Source organism: Pseudophryne corroboree, chromosome 6 (assembly GCF_028390025.1).
Source record: "Pseudophryne corroboree isolate aPseCor3 chromosome 6, aPseCor3.hap2, whole genome shotgun sequence".
Classification (NCBI taxonomy): domain Eukaryota; kingdom Metazoa; phylum Chordata; class Amphibia; order Anura; family Myobatrachidae; genus Pseudophryne; species Pseudophryne corroboree.
In genome coordinates this window covers 515,194,948-515,220,713 of record NC_086449.1, presented here as the reverse complement: position 1 = coordinate 515,220,713, position 25,766 = coordinate 515,194,948, and the positions used below count along the sequence as shown (strand labels likewise).

General features: G+C 47.8%; 1 protein-coding gene across 2 annotated transcripts in view; it reads right to left on the bottom strand.

Annotated features, from left to right (window-relative positions):
• The window catches only part of ZFC3H1 (zinc finger C3H1-type containing), a 265,037-nt gene that overhangs the window by 237,550 nt on the left and 1,721 nt on the right, over positions 1-25,766 (bottom strand). For both annotated transcript variants that reach the window (XM_063927461.1, XM_063927460.1), the window contains exon 2: positions 14,829-15,230. In XM_063927461.1, the coding sequence (XP_063783531.1) occupies positions 14,829-15,230 (402 nt within the window). The remainder of the gene's footprint in view (positions 1-14,828; positions 15,231-25,766) is intronic.

Sequence of the window (25,766 nt, the reverse complement as noted above, 5' to 3'; positions counted from 1 at the left end):
TTCCAATCTGTACCCCTTGGATACTACTTGTAGGATCCAGGGGTCCTGTACGGTCCCAGCGTCATGCTGAGAACTTGGTAGAAGCGGTGGAGGGCTTCTGTTCCTGGGAATGGGCTGCCTGCTGCAGTCTTCTTCCCTTTCCTCTATCCCTGGGCAGATATGACTCTTATAGGGACGAAAGGACTGAGGCTGAAAAGACGGTGTCTTTTTCTGCAGAGATGTGACTTAGGGTAAAAAACGGTGGATTTTCCAGCAGTTGCCCTGGCCACCAGGTCCCATGGACCGACCCCAAATAACTCCTCCCCTTTATACGGCAATACATCTTTGTGCCGTTTGGAATCTGCATCACCTGACCACTGTCGTGTCCATAAACATCTTCTTGCAGATATGGACATCGCATTTACTCTTGATGCCAGAGTGCAAATATCCCTCTGCGCATCTCGCATATATAGAAATGCATCCTTTAAATGCTCTATAGTCAATAAAATACTGTCCCTGTCAAAGGTATCAATATTTTTAGTCAGGGAATCCGACCAAGCCACCTCAGCTCTGCACATCCAGGCTGAGGCGATCGCTGGTCGCAGTATAACACCAGCATGTGTGTGTATACTTTTTAGGATATTTTTTCAGCCTCCTATCAGCTGGCTCCTTAAGTACGGCCCTATCCGTAGGTGGTACCGCTACTTGTTCTGATAAGCGTGTGAGCGCCTTATCCACCCTGAGGGGTGTTTCCCACCGCGCCTTAACTTCTGGCGGGAAAAGGTATACCGCCAATAATTTTCTATCGGGGGAAACCCACGCATCATCACACACTTCATTTAATTTATCTGATTCAGGAAAAACTACAGGTAGTTTTTTTTCACCTCACACATAATACCCTTTTTTGTGGTACTTGGAGTATCAGAAATATGTAACACCTCCTTCATTGCCCTTAACGTGTGGCCCTAAAAGAAAATACGTTTGTTTCTTCACCGTCGACACTGAAATCAGTGTCCGTGTCTGGGTCGACCGACTGAGGTAAATGGGCATTTTATAGCCCCTGACGGTGTTTGAGACGCCTGGACAGATACTAATTTGTTCGCCGGCCCTCTCATGTCGTCAACCGGCTTGCAGCGTGTTGACATTGTCACGTAATTTCCATAAATAAGCCATCCATTCCGGTGTCGACTCCCTAGAGAGTGACATCACCATTACAGGCAATTTGCTCCGCCTCCTCACCAATATTTTCCTCATACATGTCGACACACACGTACCGACATACAGCACACACATAGGGAATGCTCTGATAGAGGACAGGACCCACTAGCCCTTTGGGGAGACAGAGGGAGAGTTTGCCAGCACACACCAAAACGCTATAATTATCCAGGGACAACCTTTATATAAGTGTTCCTCCCTTATAGCATTTTAATATATATACATATCGCCAAATCAGTGCCCCCCCTCTCTGTTTTAACCCTGTTTCTGTAGTGCAGTGCAGGGGAGAGCATGGGAGCCTTCCCACCAGCCTTTCTGTGAGGGAAAATGGCGCTGTGTGCTGAGGAGAATAGGCCCCGCCCCCTTTTCGGCGGGCTTCTTCTCCGGAGTTTTAGATATCTGGCAGGGGTTAAATACATCCATATAGCCTCAAGGGCTATATGTGATGTATTTTTCGCCATACAGGTATTATACATTGCTGCCCAGGGCGCCCCCCTCCAGCGCCCTGCACCCTCCGTGACCGCTGTGTGAAGTGTGCTGACAACAATGGCGCACAGCTGCAGTGCTGTGCGCTACCTGATGAAGACTGAGAGTCTTCTGCCGCCTGGTTCCGGACCTCTTCATCTTCAGCGTCTGCAAGGGGGGTCGGCGGCGCGGCTCCGGGACGAACCCCAGGGCGAGCCCTGTGTTCCGACTCCCTCTGGAGCTATGTCCAGTAGCCTAAGAATCCAATCCATCCTGCACGCAGGTGAGTTGAAAATCTCTCCCCTAAGTCCCTCGATGCAGTGAGCCTGTTGCCAGCAGGACTCACTGAAAATAAAGAACCTAAAAACTTTTTCTAAGTAACTCTTTAAGAGAGCCACCTAGATTGCACCCTTCTCGGCCGGGCACAAAAACCTAACTGAGGCTTGGAGGAGGGTCATAGGGGGAGGAGCCAGTACACACCATGTGATCCTAAAAGCTTGCTTTTGTGCCCTGTCTCCTGCGGAGCCGCTATTCCCCATGGTCCTGACGGAGTCCCCAGCATCCACTAGGACGTTAGAGAAATAAGATTTAAATGAAATTGAAGAAAACTCTCTGGAGCTGCAGAGATGAGCATCCTCTCCTGAGCACTTTTTTTTAAACTGCCTGTGGGAGGGTGCATAGAGGGGAGGAGCCAGCACACCCAGTTGAAGAAAATAAGAATTTACTTACCGATAATTCTATTTCTCGGAGTCCGTAGTGGATGCTGGGGTTCCTGAAAGGACCATGGGGAATAGCGGCTCCGCAGGAGACAGGGCACAAAAAAGTAAAGCTTTTACCAGATCAGGTGGTGTGCACTGGCTCCTCCCCCTATGACCCTCCTCCAGACTCCAGTTAGGTACTGTGCCCGGACGAGCGTACACAATAAGGGAGGCAATTTGAATCCCGGGTAAGACTCATACCAGCCACACCAATCACACCGTACAACTTGTGATCTAAACCCAGTTAACAGTATGATAACAGAAAGAGCCTCTTAAAGATGGCTCCTTAACAATATAACCCGAATTTGTTAACAATAACTATGTACAGTATTGCAGATAATCCGCACTTGGGATGGGCGCCCAGCATCCACTACGGACTCCGAGAAATAGAATTATCGGTAAGTAAATTCTTATTTTCTCTATCGTCCTAAGTGGATGCTGGGGTTCCTGAAAGGACCATGGGGATTATACCAAAGCTCCCAAACGGGCGGGAGAGTGCGGATGACTCTGCAGCACCGAATGAGAGAATTCCAAGTCCTCTTTTGCCAGGGTATCAAATTTGTAGAATTTTACAAACGTGTTTTCCCCCGACCACGTAGCTGCTCGACAGAATTGTAATGCCGAGACCCCTCGGGCAGCCGCCCAAGATGAGCCCACCTTCCTTGTGGAATGGGCCTTAACAGATTTAGGCTGTGGCAGGCCTGCCACAGAATGAGCAAGTTGAATTGTGTTACAAATCCAACGAGCAATCGTCTGCTTAGAAGCAGGGGCACCCAACTTGTTGGGTGCATATAGTATCAACAGCGAGTCAGATTTTCTGACTTCAGCCGTCCTTGAAATGTATATTTTTAAGGCTCTGACAACGTCCAACAACTTGGAGTCCTCCAAGTCGCCAGTGGCCGCAGGCACCACAATAGGTTGGTTCAGGTGAAACGCTGATACCACCTTAGGGAGAAAATGCGGACGAGTCCTCAGTTCTGCCCTATCCGAATGGAAGATTAGATAAGGGCTTTTATAAGATAAAGCCGCCAATTTAGATACTCTCCTGGCGGAAGCCAGGGCCAGTAACATAGTCACTTTCCATGTGAGATATTTAAAATCCACCTTTTTCAATGGTTCAAACCAATGGGATTTGAGGAAATCTAAAACTACATTTAGATCCCACGGTGCCACCGGAGGCACCACAGGAGGCTGTATATGCAGTACTCCTTTAACAAAAGTCTGTACCTCAGGAACTGAGGCCAATTCTTTTTGGAAGAATATTGACAGGGCCGAAATTTGAACCTTAATAGATCTCAATTTGAGACCCATAGACAATCCTGATTGTAGGAAATGTAGGAAACGACCCAGTTGAAATTCCTCCGTCGGAACACTCCGATCCTCGCACCACGCGACATATTTTCGCCAAATGCGGTGATAATGTTTCGCGGTGACTTCCTTCCTTGCCTTAATCAAGGTAGGAATGACTTCTTCTGGAATGCCTTTCCCTTTTAGGATCTGGCGTTCAACCGCCATGCCGTCAAACGCAGCCGCGGTAAGTCTTGAAAGAGACAGGGACCCTGTTGTAGCAGGTCCCTTCTCAGAAGTAGAGGGCACGGGTCGTCCGTGACCAACTCTTGAAGTTCCGGGTACCAAGTCCTTCTTGGCCAATCCGGAGCCACTAGTATTGTTCTTACTCCTCCTCACCGTATAATCTTCAATACCTTTGGTATGAGAGGCAGAGGAGGAAACACATATACTGATTTGTACACCCAAGGTGTTACCAGTGCGTCCACAGCTATTGCCTGTGGATCTCTTGACCTGGCGCAATACTTGTCCAGTTTCTTGTTGAGGCGAGACGCCATCATGTCTACCATTGGTCTTTCCCAACAGTTTATTAGCATGTGGAAGACTTCTGGATGAAGACCCCCCTCTCCCGGGTGAATATCGTGTCTGCTGAGGAAGTCTGCTTCCCAGTTGTCCACGCCCGGGAAGAACACTGCTGACAGTGCTATTACGTGATTCTCCGCCCAGCGAAGAATCTTGGCAGCTTCTGCCATTGCACTCCTGCTTCTTGTGCCGCCCTGTCTGTTTACATGGGCGACCGCCGTGATGTTGTCCGACTGAATCAACACCGGTTTTCCTTGCAGGAGTGGTTCCGCCTGGCTTAGAGTATTTTAGATTGCTCTTAGTACCAGAATGTTTATGTGAAGAGACTTTTCCAGGTTCGTCCATACCCCCTGGAAGTGTCTTCCTTGTGTGACTGCTCCCCAACCTCTCAGGCTGGCGTCCGTGGTCACCAGGATCAAATCCTGTATGCCGAATCTGCGGCCCTCCAATAGATGAGCCTTTTGCAACCACCACAGAAGATATACCCTTGTCCTTGGCGACAGGGTTATTCGCAGGTGCATCTGAGGATGCGACCCTGACCATTTGTCCAACAGATCCCTTTGGAAAATTCTTGCATGGAATCTGCCGAATGGAATTGCTTCGTAAAAAGCCACCATTTTTCCCAGGACTCTTGTGCATTGATGTACAGACACCTTTCCTGGTTTTAGGAGGTTCCTGACAGGTCGGATAACTCCTTGGCTTTTTCCTCGGGAAGAAAAACCTTTTTCTGAACCGTGTCCAGAATCATCCCTAGGAACAGCAGACGTATCGTCGGAAAACAGCTGCGATTCTTGGAATATTTAGAATCCAGTCGTGCCGTCGAAGAACTACTTTAGATAGTGCTCTTCCGACCTCCAACTGTTCTCTGGAACTTGCCCTTTTTAGGTCGTGCAAGTAAGGGATAATTTAGATGCCTTTTTTCTTTGAAGAAACATCTTTTCGGCCATTACCTTGGTAAAAAGGCCCGGGGTGCCGTGGATAATTCAAACGGCATCGTCTGAAACTGATATTGACAGTTCTGTACCACGAACCAGAGGTACCCTTGATGAGAAGGACAAAATTTGGACATGGAGGTAATCCTTGATGTCCAGGGACACCATATAGTCCCCTTTTTTCCGGTTCGCTATCACTGCTCTGAGTGACTTTATCTCGATTTGAACCTTTTATGTAAGTGTTCAAAACATTTTAGATTTAGACTATGTGTCACCAAGCCGTCTGGCTTCAGTACCACAATATAGTGTGGAAAAATAATACCCTTTTCCTTGTCGTAGGAGGGGTACTTTGATTATCACCTGCTGGATATACCGCTTGTGAATTGTTTCCAATGCTGCCTCCCTGTCGGAGGGAGCCGTTGGTAAAGCAGACTTCAGGAACCTGCGAGGAGAAGATGTCTCGACTCTCCAATCTTTACCCCTGGGATAATACTCGTACGATCTAGGGGTCAACTTGCGAGTGATCCCACTGCGCCCTGAGACTCTTGAGACTACCCCCCCACCTTGAGTCCGCTTGCACGGCCCCAGCGTCATGCTGAGGACTTGGCAGACGCGGTGGAGGGCTTCTTTTCCTGGGAAAGGGCTGCCTGCTGCAGTCTACTTCCCTTACCTCTATGTCTGGGCAGATATGACTGGCCTTTTGCCTGCATGCCCTCATGGGAAAGGAAAGATTGAGGCTGAAAAGACGGTGTCTTTTTTAGCTGAGATGTAACTTGGGGTAAAAAAGGTTGGATTTCCCAGCTGTTGCTGTGGTCCCCAGGTCCGATGGACCGACCCCCAAATAACTCCTTCCCTTTATACAGCAATACTTCCATCTGCCGTATGGGATCTGTATCACCTGACCACTGTCGTGTCCCTGACATCTTCTGGGAGATATGGACAACGCACTTATCTTGATGCCAGAGAGCAAATATCCCTCTGTGCATCTCACATACATATATATAGAATGCATCCTATTAAATGCTCTACATGAATAAAATATTTTCAGTCAGGGAATCCGACCAAGCCAACCCAGCACTGCATCTCCAGGCTGATGGCGATCGCTGGTCGCAGTATAACCACCGTATGTGTGTATATACTTTTTAGGATATTTTTCCAGCTTCCTATCAGCTGGCTCCTTGAGGGCGGCCGTATCTGGAGACGGTAACGCCACTTGATAAGCGTGTGAGCGCCTTATCACCCTAAGGGGTGTTTCCCAACGTACCCTAATTTCTGGCGGGAAAGGGTATAACGCCAATATTTGCTATCGGGGTAACCCTACGCATCATCACACACTTCATTTTATTTTATCTGATTCAGGAAAAACTACAGGTAGTTTTTTCCACTCCCACATAATACCCTTTCTTGTGGTACTTGTAGTATCAGAAACACGTAACACCTCCTTCATTGCCCTTAACGTGTGGCCCTAATGAGAAATACGTTTGTTTATTCACCGTCGACACTGTATTCAGTGTCCGTGTCTGTGTCGACCGACTGAGGTAAATGGGCGTTTTTAAAACCCCTGACGGTGTTTCTGAGCCGCCTGGACCGGTCCTAATAGATTGTCGGCCGTCTCATGTCGTCAACCGACCTTGCAGCGTGTTGACATTCTCACGTAATTCTCTAAATAAGCCATCCATTCCGGTGTCGACTCCCTAGAGAGTGACATCACCATTACAGGCAATTTCTCCGCCTCCTCACCAACATCGTCCTCATACATGTCGACACACACGTGCCGACACACAGCACACACACCGGGAATGCTCTGACAGAGGACAGGACCCACTAGCCCTTTGGGGAGACAGAGGGAGAGTCTGCCAGCACACACCAAAAACGCTATAATTATATAGGGACAACCTTATATAAGTGTTTCTCCCTTATAGCATCTTTTATATATATACAATATCGCCAAAATCAGTGCCCCCCCTCTCTGTTTTAACCCTGTTTCTGTAGTGCAGTGCAGGGGAGAGCCTGGGAGCCTTCTCTCCAGCTTTTCTGTGAGAGAAAATGGCGCTGTGTGCTGAGGAGATAGGCCCCGCCCCTTTTACGGCAGGCTCGTCTCCCGCTATTTTTGAAGTTAGGCAGGGGTTAAATATCTCCATATAGCCTCTGTGGCCTATATGTGAGGTATTTTTTGCCTCTAATAAGGTTTTTATTTGCCTCTCAGAGCGCCCCCCCCAGCGCTCTGCACCCTCAGTGACTGTTGTGTGAAGTGTGCTGAGAGGAAAATGGCGCACAGCTGCAGTGCTGTGCGCTACCTTTATGAAGACTCAGGAGTCTTCAGCCGCCGATTTTGGACCTCTTCTCTCTTCAGCGTCTGCAAGGGGGCCGGCGGCGCGGCTCCGGTGACCATCCAGGCTGTACCTGTGATCGTCCCTCTGGAGCTAGTGTCCAGTAGCCAAGCAGCAAATCCACTCTGCACGCAGGTGAGTTCACTACTTCTCCCCTAAGTCCCTCGTTGCAGTGATCCTGTTGCCAGCAGGACTCACTGTAAAGTAAAAAACCTAAGCTAAACTTTCTCTAAGCAGCTCTTTAGGAGAGCCACCTAGATTGCACCCTTCTCGTTCGGGCACAAAATCTAACTGGAGTCTGGAGGAGGGTCATAGGGGGAGGAGCCAGTGCACACCACCTGATCTGGTAAAAGCTTTACTTTTTTGTGCCCTGTCTCCTGCGGAGCCGCTATTCCCCATGGTCCTTTCAGGAACCCCAGCATCCACTTAGGACGATAGAGAAATTTAAAGTGCACTGGCTCCTTTGGACCCTGTCTATACCCCATCGTACTAGTTTCCCCAATATCCCTTATGGATGCTAGATAAAGTTACAATTTTGCAGTTAAATTTCTCGCAGCTCAAAAGTAACCAATTACATATTGTGGCTATTTTGTAGAGACTAGATTGCTTCTACCTCCTAACACAGCAAAGGCAATTCTATTATACCCCTTTTACACTCGCATAAAAATCCCGGGATTTTGCACGTGAACGCGCATCATCCCGGGATTTTTCTCAGTGTGAAAGGGTACAGGGTCAATTTCCCGGGACGAGCATCCCGGGATTTCAACCCAGGTCTCGACCAGGGTTGGTTCCGGGACCGTCCCGGGAAGCTGTGTAGTGTGAAAGGGTCCATCCTGGGATTCACTATCCCGGGACTGTACTCTGTACGCAACCTAAAAACTTTGTACACCGTTTGCGTACAAAGTCCCGTACCGTGTACGGACTTTGTGAACAAACACCGCGCTGGGGGTACAAAGTACACAGCGCAAAACACATAGAGATACACCGCAAACCCTATAAAAATAGAAAAAAATTCGCCAAACATGTGTTGATTCTTCTTCACCCCTCCCTTTGTTGACTAGTGTGACCTCATCTATGTGAGCCAGAAAAAGGCCATTCCTAATAACATACATATGCATTTGCAGGGATATCCGGGATCAGTGTAAATGGGGCTGTCCCGGGTAGATCCCAGGTCTTAGTGCAGTGTGAAAGGGGTCAGTCCCGGGAATGCATCCCGGGAGTGAGAGTGTAAAAGGGGTATTATTCTCTTAACAAAAAAGAAACCTACACAATGCATAAATTGTAAAATCTAGTAAACAGTTAACTAATTTTGCTGTTAGAATGTGAGCTGCCTAATTAGACTCACAGGGGTGAGGAAAGCATCAGTATTGAAGTGGTGGTCTTCAGTTTACCGGCTGTCAGGATCCCGGCGCCAGATTCCCGACAGCCGGCATACTGACACCTTTTCTCCCTCTTGGGGGTCCACGACCCCCCTAGAGGGAGAATAGATAGTGTGGCGTACATAGCAAGCCACCAGTGTGGTGAGTGAAGCAAGCCCGCAAGGGGCTCATTTGCACTCGCCCAGCTGTCGGTATGCCTGCAGTCAGGATTCCGGCGCCGGTATGCTGGCCGCCGGCATACCCTACTACACCCGTATTGAAGGGCTTTACAAAATAATAATTAAGTGATACTAATGAAAAATGTCCAGCATGCTAATATGCCCTGCAGATGTTGAAAGCAAACCTGTTTTACCAAAGTAAACCTAAAATGCTAAATGCATTACGCAAAAAAAAAAAAAAAAAAAAAATTAGTACTGGAGTTTGTGGGTCAGAGTGAGCAGGTCATCTTCTTGATCTTCCCAGGAGGACCCCTCCATATTATTCATAATAAGAATTTACTCACCGGTAATTCTATTTCTCGTAGTCCGTAGTGGATGCTGGGAACTCCGTAAGGACCATGGGGAATAGCGGGCTCCGAAGGAGGCTGGGCACTCCAGAAAGATCTTAGACTACCTGGTGTGCACTGGCTCCTCCCACTATGACCCTCCTCCAAGCCTCAGTTAGGACACCGTGCCCGGACGAGCGTACACAATAAGGAAGGATTTTGAATCCCGGGTAAGACTCATACCAGCCACACCAATCACCGTATAACTCGTGATATGAAACCCAGTTAACAGTATGAAACAACCGAGCCTCTCAACAGATGGCTCAACAATAACCCGATTTAGTTAACAATAACTACGTACAAGTATTGCAGATACACCGCACTTGGGACGGGCGCCCAGCATCCACTACGGACTACGAGAAATAGAATTACCGGTGAGTAAATTCTTATTTTCTCTGACGTCCTAGTGGATGCTGGGAACTCCGTAAGGACCATGGGGATTATACCAAAGCTCCCAAACGGGCGGGAGAGTGCGGATGACTCTGCAACACCGAATGAGAGAACTCCAGGTCCTCCTCAGCCAGGGTAACAAATTTATAGAATTTTGCAAACGTGTTTGCCCCTGACCAAGTAGCAGCTCGGCAAAGCTGTAAAGCCGAGACCCCTCGGGCAGCCGCCCAAGATGAGCCCACCTTCCTTGTGGAATGGGCATTGACAGATTTTGGCTGTGGCAGGCCTGCCACAGAATGTGCAAGCTGAATTGTACTACAAATCCAACGAGCAATAGTCTGCTTAGAAGCAGGAGCACCCAGCTTGTTGGGTGCATATAGGATAAACAGCGAGTCAGATTTTCTGACTCCAGCCGTCCTGGAAACATATTTTCAGGGCCCTGACCACGTCTAACAACTTGGAGTCCTCCAAGTCCCTAGTAACCGCAGGCACCACAATAGGCTGGTTCAGGTGAAACGCTGACACCACCTTAGGGAGAAACTGGGGACGAGTCCTCAATTCTGCCCTATCCATATGGAAAATCAGATAAGGGCTTTTACAGGACAAAGCCGCCAATTCTGATACTCGCCTGGCCGAAGCCAAGGCCAATAACATGACCACCTTCCACGTGAGATATTTCAGATCCACGGTTTTTAGTGGTACATACCAATGTGATTTTAAGAAACTCAACACCACGTTGAGATCCCAAGGTGCCACAGGGGGCACAAACGGGGGCTGAATATGCAGCACTCCCTTTACAAAAGTCTGAACTTCAGGTACTGAAGCTAGTTCTTTTTGAAAGAAAATCGACAGAGCCGAGATCTGTACCTTAATGGAGCCCAGTTTTAGGCCCATATTCACTCCTGCTTGCAGGAAATGCAGAAATCGACCTAGTTGAAATTCCTCTGTTGGGGCCTTTTCGGCCTCACACCATGCAACATACTTCCGCCATATGCGGTGATAATGATTTGCTGTAACCTCTTTCCTAGCTTTAATAAGCGTAGGAATGACTTCCTCCGGAATGCCCTTTTCCTTCAGGATCCGGCGTTCAACCGCCATGCCGTCAAACGCAGCCGCGGTAAGTTTTGGAACAGACAGGGCCCCTGCTGCCGCAGGTCCTGTCTGAGCGGCAGAGGCCATGGGTCCTCCGATATAATTTTTTGAAGTTCTGGGTACCAAGCTCTTCTTGGCCAATCCGGAACCACGAGTATCGTCCCTACTCCTCGCCTTTTTATTATTATTCTCAATACCTTTGGTATGAGGGGCAGAGGAGGGAACACATAAAACGACTGGTACACCCACGGTGTAACCAGAGCGTCCACAACTATCGCCTGAGGGTCCCTTGACCTGGCGCAATATCTTTTATAGCTTTTTGTTGAGGCGGGACGCCATCATGTCCACCTGTGGCCTTTCCCAAAGGTGTACAATCCTTTGGAAGACTTCTGGATGAAGTCCCCACTCTCCCGGGTGGAGGTCGTGTCTGCTGAGAAGATCAGCTTCCCAGTTGTCCACTCCGGGAATGAACACTGTTGACAGTGTTAACACATGATTTTCCGTCCATCGGAGAATCCTTGTGGCTTTTGCCATCGCCATCCTGCTTCTTGTGTCGCCCTGTTGGTTTACATGGGCGACCGCCGTGATATTGTCTGATTGGATCAGTACCGGCTGGTTTTGAAGCAGAGGCCTTGCCTGTGTAGAGAAGTCACCTGACTTGACCAAAGTCCTTGGAATTTTCTTCCCTGTGTGACTGCCCCCAGCCTCAAAGGCTGGCCTCCATGGTCACTAGGACCTAGTCCAGTATGTCGAACCTGCGGCCCTCCTTAAGATGGGCACTCTGCAGCCACCATTTTAGAGATACCCTGGTCCTTGGAGACAGGGTTATCAGCCGATGCATTTGAAGATGCGATCCAGACCACTTGTCCAACAGGTCCCACTGAAAAGTTCTTGCATGGAACCTGCCGAATGGGATTGCTTCGTATGAAGCTACCCTTTTTTCCAGGATTCGCGTGCAATGATGCACCGATACCTGTTTTGGCTTCAGGAGGTCTCTGACTAGAGATGACAGCTCCTTGGCTTTCTCCTCCGGAGAAACACTTATTTCTGGTCTGTGTCCAGAACCATCCCCAGGAACAGTAGACGTGTCATAGGAACCAGCTGTGACTTTGGACTGTTTAGAATCCAACTCTGCTGTTGTAGCACTTTCCAAAATAGTGCTACCCCGACTAGCAACTGCTCCTTGGACCTCGCCCTTATAAAGGAGATTGTCCAAGTACGGGATAATTAAAACTCCCTTTTTTCGAAGGAGTATCATCATTTCGGCCATTACCCCGGTAAACACCCTCGGTGCCTTGTACAGTCCTGTCTGGACTTGGTAATGGTAATCCTGTACCACAAATCTGAGGTACTTCTGGCGAGGATGGTAAATGGGGACATGCAGGTAAGCATCCTTGATGTCCTGGGATACCATGTAATCCCCCTTGTCCAAGCTTGCAGTAACCGCCCCGAGCGATTCCATCTTGAACTTGAATTTTTTTATGTATGTGTTCAAGGATTTTAATATAAATGGGTCACACCGAACCATGCGGTTTCGGTACCCCAACCCGTGTAGAATAGTAACCCCGTCCTTGTTGAAGTAGGGGCACTTGAGTATTACCTGTTGGGAATACTGCTTATTAATTGCCTTTAGTACAGCCTCCCTGCCTAAGGGAGTTGTCGGCAAGCCATAATCTAGGAAACGGCTGGGGGGAGATATCTCGAATTCCAGCTTGTACCCCTGACATACTTCTTGAAAGAAACAAGGATCCACCTGTGAGCGAGCCCACTTATCGCTGAAATTTTTTAGACGGCCCCCCACCGTACCTGGCTACACCTGTGGAGCCCCCGCGTCATGCTGTGGGCTCAGAGGAAGCGAGAGAAGAATTTTGAATCTGGGAGCAGGCTGACTGGTGCAGCTTTTTCCCTCTTCCCTTGTCTCTGTACAGAAGGGAAACGCCTTTGACCCGCTTGCTTTTCTGAAGCCGAAAGGACTGTACCTGATACAGTGCTTTCTTAGTCTGTGAGGAAACCTGAGGTAAAAATATTTCTTCCCAGCTGTGGCTGTGGATACGAGGTCCCAGAGACCATCCCCACATAATTCCTCACCCTTATAAGGCAGAATCTTTTTAAAGTCAGCATCACCTGTCCCGTGACAGGTCTCTAATACCCTCCTGACAGAATGGACATTACATTCATTTTGGATGCCAGTCGGCAAAATATCCCTCTGTGCATCCCTCATATATAAGACGACGTCTTTAATATGTTCTCATGTTTGACAGGGTCACCGACCACGCTGCAGCAGCACGATCTGCAGGTCTCCGTCTAGTACCTGAGTGTGTAAATACAGACTTCAGGATATCCTCCTGTCTTTTATCAACAGGTACCTTCAAAGTGGCCGTTCCTAAAACGGCAGTGTTTTTGAGCCCCTGATGGCCTTTGAGACGCCTGGGCAGGCGCGGGCTGAGGAGACGCCTGGGCAGGCGCGGGCTGAGAAGCCGGCTGTCCCACAGCTGTTACGTCATCCACCCTTTTATGTAAGGAGTTGACACTGTCGGTTAATACCTTTCACCTATCCATCCACTCTGGTGTCGGCCCCACAGGGGGCTACATCACATATATCGGCCTCTGCTCCGTCACCATATAAGCCTCCTCATTCAACATGTCGACACAGCCGTACCGACACACCGCAGACACACAGGGAATGCTCTAAACGAGGACAGGACCCACAAAAGCCCTTTGGGGGGACAGAGTGAGAGTATGCCAGCACACACCAGAGTGCTATATAATGCAGGGACTAACTGAGTTATGTCCCCTATAGCTGCTTTTTTTATATAATGTATACTGCGCCTAAATTAAATGCCCCCCCTCTCTTTTTTAACCCTTTTCTGTGTTGTAAACTGCAGGGGAGAGCTAGGGAGCTTCCCTCCATCGGAGCTGTGAGGGAAAATGGCGCCAGTGTGCTTGAGGGAGATAGCTCCGCCCCTTTTCCGCTGCCTATTCTCCCGCTTTTTTATGGAATCTGGCAGGGGTATTTACCTCATATATAGCCCCTGGGGCTATATATTGAGGTATTTTTGCCAGCCAAGGTGTTTTTATTGCTGCCTCAGGGCGCCCCCCCCCAGCGCCCTGCACCCTCAGTGACCGGAGTGTGAAGTGTGTGAGAGGAGCAATGGCGCACAGCTGCAGTGCTGTGCGCTACCTTGGTGAAGACTGAGTCTTCATGCCGCGGATTTTCCGGACCATCTTCTTGCTTCTGGCTCTGTAAGGGGGACGGCGGCGCGGCTCCGGGACCGAACACCAAGGACTGGGCCTGCGGTCGATCCCTCTGGAGCTAATGGTGTCCAGTAGCCTAAGAAGCCCAATCCGGCTGCAAGCAGGCGAGTTCGCTTCTTCTCCCCTTAGTCCCTCGCTGCAGTGAGCCTGTTGCCAGCGTCTCACTGAAAATAAAAAAAACTAAGTCTATTTCTTTCTAAGAGCTCAGGAGAGCCCCTAGTGTGCATCCAACCTCGGCCGGGCACGAAATCTAACTGAGGCTTGGAGGAGGGTCATAGTGGGAGGAGCCAGTGCACACCAGGTAGTCTAAGATCTTTCTAGAGTGCCCAGCCTCCTTCGGAGCCCGCTATTCCCCATGGTCCTTACGGAGTTCCCAGCATCCACTAGGACGTCAGAGAAAAGGGAATACTGTGATCATACCGTATCCAGACTTATTAACCACGCCCCCAACCCCCCACATCAGCAGCACTACCCAGCTTGGTTTATTGATCAGAACCCAGGATTAGAGGAGGAAGAGTAGATGCATCCCTTAAATTACTTTCTTGACAACCTCAGGAGAAATTGTAACATTAGGCTGGACTACCTGACAGCAAAAATGTTTCTGTATAGAGATCCAATACCTTGCACAGGTTTAGCGACTTCCTTCACATCTTCAATCAAGCTGGTTTCTTCCACAATGCTTTGTTTCTTTTGCTCAGTAACAGGTTTTAACTTTTGCCTGAGGGGTTTAAGCTCAAAAGCCTGAAATGACTTTACAGGAGGTTTCTCTTCAATCAGTAACACAGGCACCACCTCAGCAGCAGTACATTTGTCTTCTTGAAAAGTTTGTTCTACAGTGTTTTCCAAAACAGTTTCCCCTTTTACATGGTCTGCTTTGAGAGCTAGTTTCTCATCCTTGTTAATAGACTCAAGTTCAAGTTTTATCTGCTTATATTTATAAAGCAGATCTTCAAAGCTCTCTTCACAGCTTTCATTTTTCAATAGACGAGCTTTCCTCGGTGGAGACCTCACAATACTTTTAACTGGAAGGCTTGTTTAGAAAATATAACTATGAATGAAGAATTTAAAAATACTCCAGAACATCGTACATATGAACAATTCCTTAGAAATAAATAGGGGAGGAAAAAAGAGAAAGTATGCACAGTCTCAAATGAGTAAAACAATTATCTTGGTCCAAACACTATTTTAATTTAAAGAATGCATAATAAATTGACACCATAAAAACGTATACATACACCAAAAAGCATTAACTATAAAGTTGTACTTGTTACAATATTATATAATTTGTATATTTGGACAAAAACTGTCTCTTTCTACACACTGGACACAATGCATCTAAACATAAGTTGTAATGTCCTTCAGTATAAACCAGTGTTTGTTTACATCATACATGTTTCAATGTGTGGGGCACCACTAGCTATGTAAATTAAGGAAAGATCTCTCCTAGGTAGGGTACAGTATGTGCTCTACTGAGATGAAGAGAAACCTCTGTAATGGTGCCCATACACTTGAGATAATCGGCGCTAACCTTCGATTTCGACCAGATCTGTGAGAGAAATCGAAGGATTGTATGCACATTTTAGGTACCTTGCAACGCGATGCGCGGGCACACCGGTCGAATCTCACGTCTCAAGATAGTTTGTGCTGCACTTAATATTTAGCGAATCAAAGTGCGATCGCATGTGGTTTTAAAAACATATATCGCACTGCGATGCGCGATGGACACCCGCCGGGAGTGGTCAGAGGCCACTCCCACTCGGCGGTGACGTGCTCATCACGTGATTATCATGCGATCTATCGCATGGTAATCACTTTGGCAGTTCATGTGCGATTTCATCGCACCCGAACTGCCGGTGCGATGCGTCGCACAAGTGTATGGGCACCATTACTCCTGGAGTGGTGTTGCAAATAACAAAGTAGTTTATTAAAGGAAGTCACACAGATCTTGTGAAGACAGAACTACAGCATTTGTGGCTTGATTGCAGCCTATGATGAAAGGAGCTGACTAGAACCCGCAGCTCTGCAGTACAAGGCAGTAGGCACAGGAATCCTGGTTACCGCAAAAAATTAAGCACCAAAGTGGCTGGTGCAGTCTGTGAAGCAGAATAGCTGAAGACAGGCTATTTGTGTGTGCCAACAAGTGGAATGTTTCTTAGAGAGCCAACTGGAGCTGAGCAACTACATAACATTTTGTTCAGAAAGGGGTGCTCACACATTAGACACATCATTTCTATTTTAAAAACCCTACCTCCTCTTGCCCCAGGGATGACTGAGCAGGAGGAGGCAGGGCTGGTTTATTGGCGCTCTAACCAGGAGTTTAGACAAGTTTAACCGCTATACACAGCTAAATCCAGCCTATTTGGGCATGACAATCGTGATAATTAATGGGCGCCTGGAACAATTTAATTTCTCAGTCAGGTGACCATTAATTAGCACTGCCCATAAAACAACTGGAATCCCCCCCAATGTGTCCAGTGTTTAGACAGAGCCTGAATACCTTTATATGTTGAAAAAAAAAATAGTGAAAAGTAATATTACAAATTTTTAGTTACTGCTTTTGATATTTGTATGTGTTTTCAAGTTTGTTTTTATTGCGCTAATGTTTTAAGCATTGCTTAAAAATCTCCTATATATTAGCCCAGATCTGTGACTCAGTGTATAACGCTGGGCGGAGTCACAAGCTGGGCGGAGTAAGAGATCTGGGCTAATATATCAGTGGGTGCTCCCGGCCCCGAGCACCCACGGGCAAGGAGGAGCACTCATGGAACCAGCCATCCAGTAACGCTAGCCGCCGCAGTAGTTTGAGACACGCTGGGGGCTACGGAAGTGCTTCCGTACATTGCTGTGTTAGAAGACCCACCAAAAATGGCCGCCGTCAAGGAGGAGACAGATGCTAGAGGTCACATTTGACCTCTAGCGCCTGTCTCCTCGGCGGTGGCCGTTTTAAAGTTTTTGTTTTTACACTAATCTACGGAAGTGCTTCCACAGCCCCCAGCGCATCTAATACCCCTTTTACACCTACGAGCACGGGTCGCAGCCGGGAGCCTGACACGGGAGCTGCCCCCTGCTGCGACCCGTGCTCGGTCCCTTTCCCATTAGCAGTCACAACCCGGCATATGCCGGGTTGGTGACGCTTCTAGCTACACGGCAGGGGCGGCGCAGGGAGATCACATGATCTCCCAGCGCCGCCCATCCATACAGTGTAAACGGGAGCCGTGTCGCATCGACACGGCTCCCGTTTACACTACACCCTACCCGGATCATTCCCGTGTCCTACCCAGGTAAATAGCCGGGTAGGATTCACGGGTCACTTGATCCGGGTTTACCCTTTTCCACTTGCCAAAAACACGGGTAAATGCGCGCCCCCGTGCATTTACCCGTGTTTTTTGAGCTAGTGGAAAAGGGGTATCAGTATACTGCGGGGGCTGTGGAGGCTAGCAGTATAATTAATTATGCCCGCCACCACCCTCCCATACTTTACTGGGGCTGCACCCAGGAGACTCTTGGCAACGGACATTTTAACCCCTGCCAACGCACTGGAGACCCCTGCCAACAGGCAGGTAATTTAAAAGTAATTAGAAGCCGTACTGTGTGGCATCATTTGTAAGGGGCATTATTGTACTGTACTAGGAATACAGGTAATACTCCCTATAATACAAATACTGAATGCCACAAAGGCGTGCAGGGGTTAAGGGGGCGTAGCCCCTTGTGACGGTGTGAAGAGGGTATATATATATATATATATATATATATATATATATATATATATATATATACACACACACACACACACATATACACACATATATACACACACATATACACACACATGCATATACATACATACTGACTGCTCACTCACTTGCAGTCTAATATATCCCACCCCTTAACAGGTGTCACTGTAACCAAATTATCACTCTTTTGGTGCCCATACACTTGTGCGATGCCTCGCAACATCGCGGGGCATCGCACCGGCAGTTCAGGTGCGATGAAATCGCACCTGAACTGCCAAAGTGGTAACCATGCGATCAATCGCATGGTAATCACGTGATGGGCACGTAACCGGCCTCCGTCCGCTCCTGGCGGGTGCCCATCGCAGTGCGATATATTGCATGTGTTTTTAAAAACACATGCGATCGCACTGCGATTCGATAAATATTAAGTGCAGCACATACTATCTTGAGACGCAAGATTCGACCGGCGTGCCCGCGCATCGCGACGCAAGGTATCTAAAATGTGCATGCAATCCTTCGATTTCTCTCACAGATCCAGTTGAAATCGAAGGTTTGCACCAATTATCTCACAAGTGTATGAGCACCATTAAACTTGACATACACCATACAATTATCTGTCTGATAATCTGCCAGATCTGGCTGGTTGGAATGAAAATCTGGTAATGGTGGAGAGTAAAATAAGAATTTACTTACCGATAATTCTATTTCTCGGAGTCCGTAGTGGATGCTGGGGTTCCTGAAAGGACCATGGGGAATAGCGGCTCCGCAGGAGACAGGGCACAAAAAAGTAAAGCTTTTACCAGATCAGGTGGTGTGCACTGGCTCCTCCCCCTATGACCCTCCTCCAGACTCCAGTTAGGTACTGTGCCCGGACGAGCGTACACAATAAGGGAGGCAATTTGAATCCCGGGTAAGACTCATACCAGCCACACCAATCACACCGTACAACTTGTGATCTAAACCCAGTTAACAGTATGATAACAGAAAGAGCCTCTTAAAGATGGCTCCTTAACAATATAACCCGAATTTGTTAACAATAACTATGTACAGTATTGCAGATAATCCGCACTTGGGATGGGCGCCCAGCATCCACTACGGACTCCGAGAAATAGAATTATCGGTAAGTAAATTCTTATTTTCTCTATCGTCCTAAGTGGATGCTGGGGTTCCTGAAAGGACCATGGGGATTATACCAAAGCTCCCAAACGGGCGGGAGAGTGCGGATGACTCTGCAGCACCGAATGAGAGAATTCCAAGTCCTCTTTTGCCAGGGTATCAAATTTGTAGAATTTTACAAACGTGTTTTCCCCCGACCACGTAGCTGCTCGACAGAATTGTAATGCCGAGACCCCTCGGGCAGCCGCCCAAGATGAGCCCACCTTCCTTGTGGAATGGGCCTTAACAGATTTAGGCTGTGGCAGGCCTGCCACAGAATGAGCAAGTTGAATTGTGTTACAAATCCAACGAGCAATCGTCTGCTTAGAAGCAAGGGCACCCAACTTGTTGGGTGCATATAGTATCAACAGCGAGTCAGATTTTCTGACTTCAGCCGTCCTTGAAATGTATATTTTTAAGGCTCTGACAACGTCCAACAACTTGGAGTCCTCCAAGTCGCCAGTGGCCGCAGGCACCACAATAGGTTGGTTCAGGTGAAACGCTGATACCACCTTAGGGAGAAAATGCGGACGAGTCCTCAGTTCTGCCCTATCCGAATGGAAGATTAGATAAGGGCTTTTATAAGATAAAGCCGCCAATTTAGATACTCTCCTGGCGGAAGCCAGGGCCAGTAACATAGTCACTTTCCATGTGAGATATTTAAAATCCACCTTTTTCAATGGTTCAAACCAATGGGATTTGAGGAAATCTAAAACTACATTTAGATCCCACGGTGCCACCGGAGGCACCACAGGAGGCTGTATATGCAGTACTCCTTTAACAAAAGTCTGTACCTCAGGAACTGAGGCCAATTCTTTTTGGAAGAATATTGACAGGGCCGAAATTTGAACCTTAATAGATCTCAATTTGAGACCCATAGACAATCCTGATTGTAGGAAATGTAGGAAACGACCCAGTTGAAATTCCTCCGTCGGAACACTCCGATCCTCGCACCACGCGACATATTTTCGCCAAATGCGGTGATAATGTTTCGCGGTGACTTCCTTCCTTGCCTTAATCAAGGTAGGAATGACTTCTTCTGGAATGCCTTTCCCTTTTAGGATCTGGCGTTCAACCGCCATGCCGTCAAACGCAGCCGCGGTAAGTCTTGAAAAAGACAGGGACCCTGTTGTAGCAGGTCCCTTCTCAGAAGTAGAGGGCACGGGTCGTCCGTGACCAACTCTTGAAGTTCCGGGTACCAAGTCCTTCTTGGCCAATCCGGAGCCACTAGTATTGTTCTTACTCCTCCTCACCGTATAATCTTCAATACCTTTGGTATGAGAGGCAGAGGAGGAAACACATATACTGATTTGTACACCCAAGGTGTTACCAGTGCGTCCACAGCTATTGCCTGTGGATCTCTTGACCTGGCGCAATACTTGTCCAGTTTCTTGTTGAGGCGAGACGCCATCATGTCTACCATTGGTCTTTCCCAACAGTTTATTAGCATGTGGAAGACTTCTGGATGAAGACCCCCCTCTCCCGGGTGAATATCGTGTCTGCTGAGGAAGTCTGCTTCCCAGTTGTCCACGCCCGGGAAGAACACTGCTGACAGTGCTATTACGTGATTCTCCGCCCAGCGAAGAATCTTGGCAGCTTCTGCCATTGCACTCCTGCTTCTTGTGCCGCCCTGTCTGTTTACATGGGCGACCGCCGTGATGTTGTCCGACTGAATCAACACCGGTTTTCCTTGCAGGAGTGGTTCCGCCTGGCTTAGAGCATTTTAGATTGCTCTTAGTACCAGAATGTTTATGTGAAGAGACTTTTCCAGGTTCGTCCATACCCCCTGGAAGTTTCTTCCTTGTGTGACTGCTCCCCAACCTCTCAGGCTGGCGTCCGTGGTCACCAGGATCAAATCCTGTATGCCGAATCTGCGGCCCTCCAATAGATGAGCCTTTTGCAACCACCACAGAAGATATACCCTTGTCCTTGGCGACAGGGTTATTCGCAGGTGCATCTGAGGATGCGACCCTGACCATTTGTCCAACAGATCCCTTTGGAAAATTCTTGCATGGAATCTGCCGAATGGAATTGCTTCGTAAAAAGCCACCATTTTTCCCAGGACTCTTGTGCATTGATGTACAGACACCTTTCCTGGTTTTAGGAGGTTCCTGACAGGTCGGATAACTCCTTGGCTTTTTCCTCGGGAAGAAAAACCTTTTTCTGAACCGTGTCCAGAATCATCCCTAGGAACAGCAGACGTATCGTCGGAAAACAGCTGCGATTCTTGGAATATTTAGAATCCAGTCGTGCCGTCGAAGAACTACTTTAGATAGTGCTCTTCCGACCTCCAACTGTTCTCTGGAACTTGCCCTTTTTAGGTCGTGCAAGTAAGGGATAATTTAGATGCCTTTTTTCTTTGAAGAAACATCTTTTCGGCCATTACCTTGGTAAAAAGGCCCGGGGTGCCGTGGATAATTCAAACGGCATCGTCTGAAACTGATATTGACAGTTCTGTACCACGAACCAGAGGTACCCTTGATGAGAAGGACAAAATTTGGACATGGAGGTAATCCTTGATGTCCAGGGACACCATATAGTCCCCTTTTTTCCGGTTCGCTATCACTGCTCTGAGTGACTTTATCTCGATTTGAACCTTTTATGTAAGTGTTCAAAACATTTTAGATTTAGACTATGTGTCACCAAGCCGTCTGGCTTCAGTACCACAATATAGTGTGGAAAAATAATACCCTTTTCCTTGTCGTAGGAGGGGTACTTTGATTATCACCTGCTGGATATACCGCTTGTGAATTGTTTCCAATGCTGCCTCCCTGTCGGAGGGAGCCGTTGGTAAAGCAGACTTCAGGAACCTGCGAGGAGAAGATGTCTCGACTCTCCAATCTTTACCCCTGGGATAATACTCGTACGATCTAGGGGTCAACTTGCGAGTGATCCCACTGCGCCCTGAGACTCTTGAGACTACCCCCCCACCTTGAGTCCGCTTGCACGGCCCCAGCGTCATGCTGAGGACTTGGCAGACGCGGTGGAGGGCTTCTTTTCCTGGGAAAGGGCTGCCTGCTGCAGTCTACTTCCCTTACCTCTATGTCTGGGCAGATATGACTGGCCTTTTGCCTGCATGCCCTCATGGGAAAGGAAAGATTGAGGCTGAAAAGACGGTGTCTTTTTTAGCTGAGATGTAACTTGGGGTAAAAAAGGTTGGATTTCCCAGCTGTTGCTGTGGTCCCCAGGTCCGATGGACCGACCCCCAAATAACTCCTTCCCTTTATACAGCAATACTTCCATCTGCCGTATGGGATCTGTATCACCTGACCACTGTCGTGTCCCTGACATCTTCTGGGAGATATGGACAACGCACTTATCTTGATGCCAGAGAGCAAATATCCCTCTGTGCATCTCACATACATATATATAGAATGCATCCTATTAAATGCTCTACATGAATAAAATATTTTCAGTCAGGGAATCCGACCAAGCCAACCCAGCACTGCATCTCCAGGCTGATGGCGATCGCTGGTCGCAGTATAACCACCGTATGTGTGTATATACTTTTTAGGATATTTTTCCAGCTTCCTATCAGCTGGCTCCTTGAGGGCGGCCGTATCTGGAGACGGTAACGCCACTTGATAAGCGTGTGAGCGCCTTATCACCCTAAGGGGTGTTTCCCAACGTACCCTAATTTCTGGCGGGAAAGGGTATAACGCCAATATTTGCTATCGGGGTAACCCTACGCATCATCACACACTTCATTTTATTTTATCTGATTCAGGAAAAACTACAGGTAGTTTTTTCCACTCCCACATAATACCCTTTCTTGTGGTACTTGTAGTATCAGAAACACGTAACACCTCCTTCATTGCCCTTAACGTGTGGCCCTAATGAGAAATACGTTTGTTTATTCACCGTCGACACTGTATTCAGTGTCCGTGTCTGTGTCTGTGTCGACCGACTGAGGTAAATGGGCGTTTTTAAAAACCCCTGACGGTGTTTCTGAGCCGCCTGGACCGGTCCTAATAGATTGTCGGCCGTCTCATGTCGTCAACCGACCTTGCAGCGTGTTGACATTCTCACGTAATTCTCTAAATAAGCCATCCATTCCGGTGTCGACTCCCTAGAGAGTGACATCACCATTACAGGCAATTTCTCCGCCTCCTCACCAACATCGTCCTCATACATGTCGACACACACGTGCCGACACACAGCACACACACCGGGAATGCTCTGACAGAGGACAGGACCCACTAGCCCTTTGGGGAGACAGAGGGAGAGTCTGCCAGCACACACCAAAAACGCTATAATTATATAGGGACAACCTTATATAAGTGTTTCTCCCTTATAGCATCTTTTATATATATACAATATCGCCAAAATCAGTGCCCCCCCTCTCTGTTTTAACCCTGTTTCTGTAGTGCAGTGCAGGGGAGAGCCTGGGAGCCTTCTCTCCAGCTTTTCTGTGAGAGAAAATGGCGCTGTGTGCTGAGGAGATAGGCCCCGCCCCTTTTACGGCGGGCTCGTCTCCCGCTATTTTTGAAGTTAGGCAGGGGTTAAATATCTCCATATAGCCTCTGTGGGCTATATGTGAGGTATTTTTTGCCTCTAATAAGGTTTTTATTTGCCTCTCAGAGCGCCCCCCCCAGCGCTCTGCACCCTCAGTGACTGTTGTGTGAAGTGTGCTGAGAGGAAAATGGCGCACAGCTGCAGTGCTGTGCGCTACCTTTATGAAGACTCAGGAGTCTTCAGCCGCCGATTTTGGACCTCTTCTCTCTTCAGCGTCTGCAAGGGGGCCGGCGGCGCGGCTCCGGTGACCATCCAGGCTGTACCTGTGATCGTCCCTCTGGAGCTAGTGTCCAGTAGCCAAGCAGCAAATCCACTCTGCACGCAGGTGAGTTCACTACTTCTCCCCTAAGTCCCTCGTTGCAGTGATCCTGTTGCCAGCAGGACTCACTGTAAAGTAAAAAACCTAAGCTAAACTTTCTCTAAGCAGCTCTTTAGGAGAGCCACCTAGATTGCACCCTTCTCGTTCGGGCACAAAATCTAACTGGAGTCTGGAGGAGGGTCATAGGGGGAGGAGCCAGTGCACACCACCTGATCTGGTAAAAGCTTTACTTTTTTGTGCCCTGTCTCCTGCGGAGCCGCTATTCCCCATGGTCCTTTCAGGAACCCCAGCATCCACTTAGGACGATAGAGAAATGACAATTGACCAGTTGCTCCCAAACACTGGAAAATGGACAAAAACTGTTATTCATACAAATTGGTTAAATCACGGACAGGTTTTGCCCATTATCCTGTGTTTGGTAGCAAAATCTCGACTGTCATTTGTTCTCATCCATTACCAGATTTTCATTCCAACCAGCCAGATTTGGCAGATTATCTGCCATAAAATTGTATGGCGTACGTCAATCTTTAGGATCACCCCTCAGGGTAAAGGTGTGCACACATGGTGAGATTCGGGCTAACCCAGATTCTCACTATGCAATAGAGGCTATTATGTCTGTATCACAAGCACATAATGGGGGGAATTCAATTGTTTGAAAAGTCGGTTGGGTGTCTGTTTTTTCCGATCTAATAGATCGGAAAAAACAGACACCCAACTGACTTTTCAAACAATTGAATATCCCCCAATGACTGCTTGCGATACTGACTATGTACGATTTTGGCTAAGTGTCAATTTTGACTATCTTTTCTGCGAGATAGTCAAAATTGACTTGCCTGCACAGTCTATATAGGCTTGCGATGCTGACCGCGCATCGCATCGGGATCGCAAGGTGATTTTCACCTTGCGATCTGCACTAACTTTTCTTACGATTTTGACTATATAGTCAAAATCCTAAGAAAAAAACCTCACTGTGTGTACACACCATAAGTCTCCGTTTCCAGAGCCACTATTAAGCTCAATGAAAAACAAATTGTCCCAATAATCACCTGAATCAGTTCTGGGTATGTTCACAAATCCAGTCGGCAGATTTAACTTTTTAAGGGTGTGCTGTGACTCACATATTGAACCCAACATAATCATGAGTAGCAAACAACCAGTTTGGTCCAATTTGGTTACCCACCTGTGGTCCATGTGGTTTAAAAAAAAACTAAAATTCTCCCGATAGAGGACCAAGTCAGCTATATCAAATTATAGAACAAACCAGCAAGAGTGTACAGTAAAGTCCATGCTAAACAAAACTTAAATATACATGAGAAATTCAAAACCTACAGTATCCTTAATGGCAGACAAAATAAAATGACTCTACTTTGTGCCCTAAGCACTGTACACACCGTACGATTTGTCCTTATGATTTTAACTATAGTCAAAATTGTAAGAATAGTGCAAATCGCACCATGTGTATGCGCTCCCATGGGATCGGCATTGTAAGAAAAAAATAGACACTGCAGGCAGGGTCGATATTGGCTAGATTGGAGGCTCATGCCTCCGGGCAGTTTCTAGTCAATATCGGCCATAAGCTGAAATCGCACCGTGTGTATGCACCATTAAGGAAGGAGACAATATCAGGTTCTACAAGTTCTTACCGCGCGGTGCTGAAAGAACAGACATCGCTCATCTGCTGTGACATAAGGTATTCTTATGCTGGTCATACACTAGGTCGATACCGTGTACGAATACACAACATCAACCTATCATTTGACCCATTGCATGCACATCATGCATGTTAATGGGTGCGAATACGATGCGATGAGTGGCTCAGCAGGTCACACGTCGCA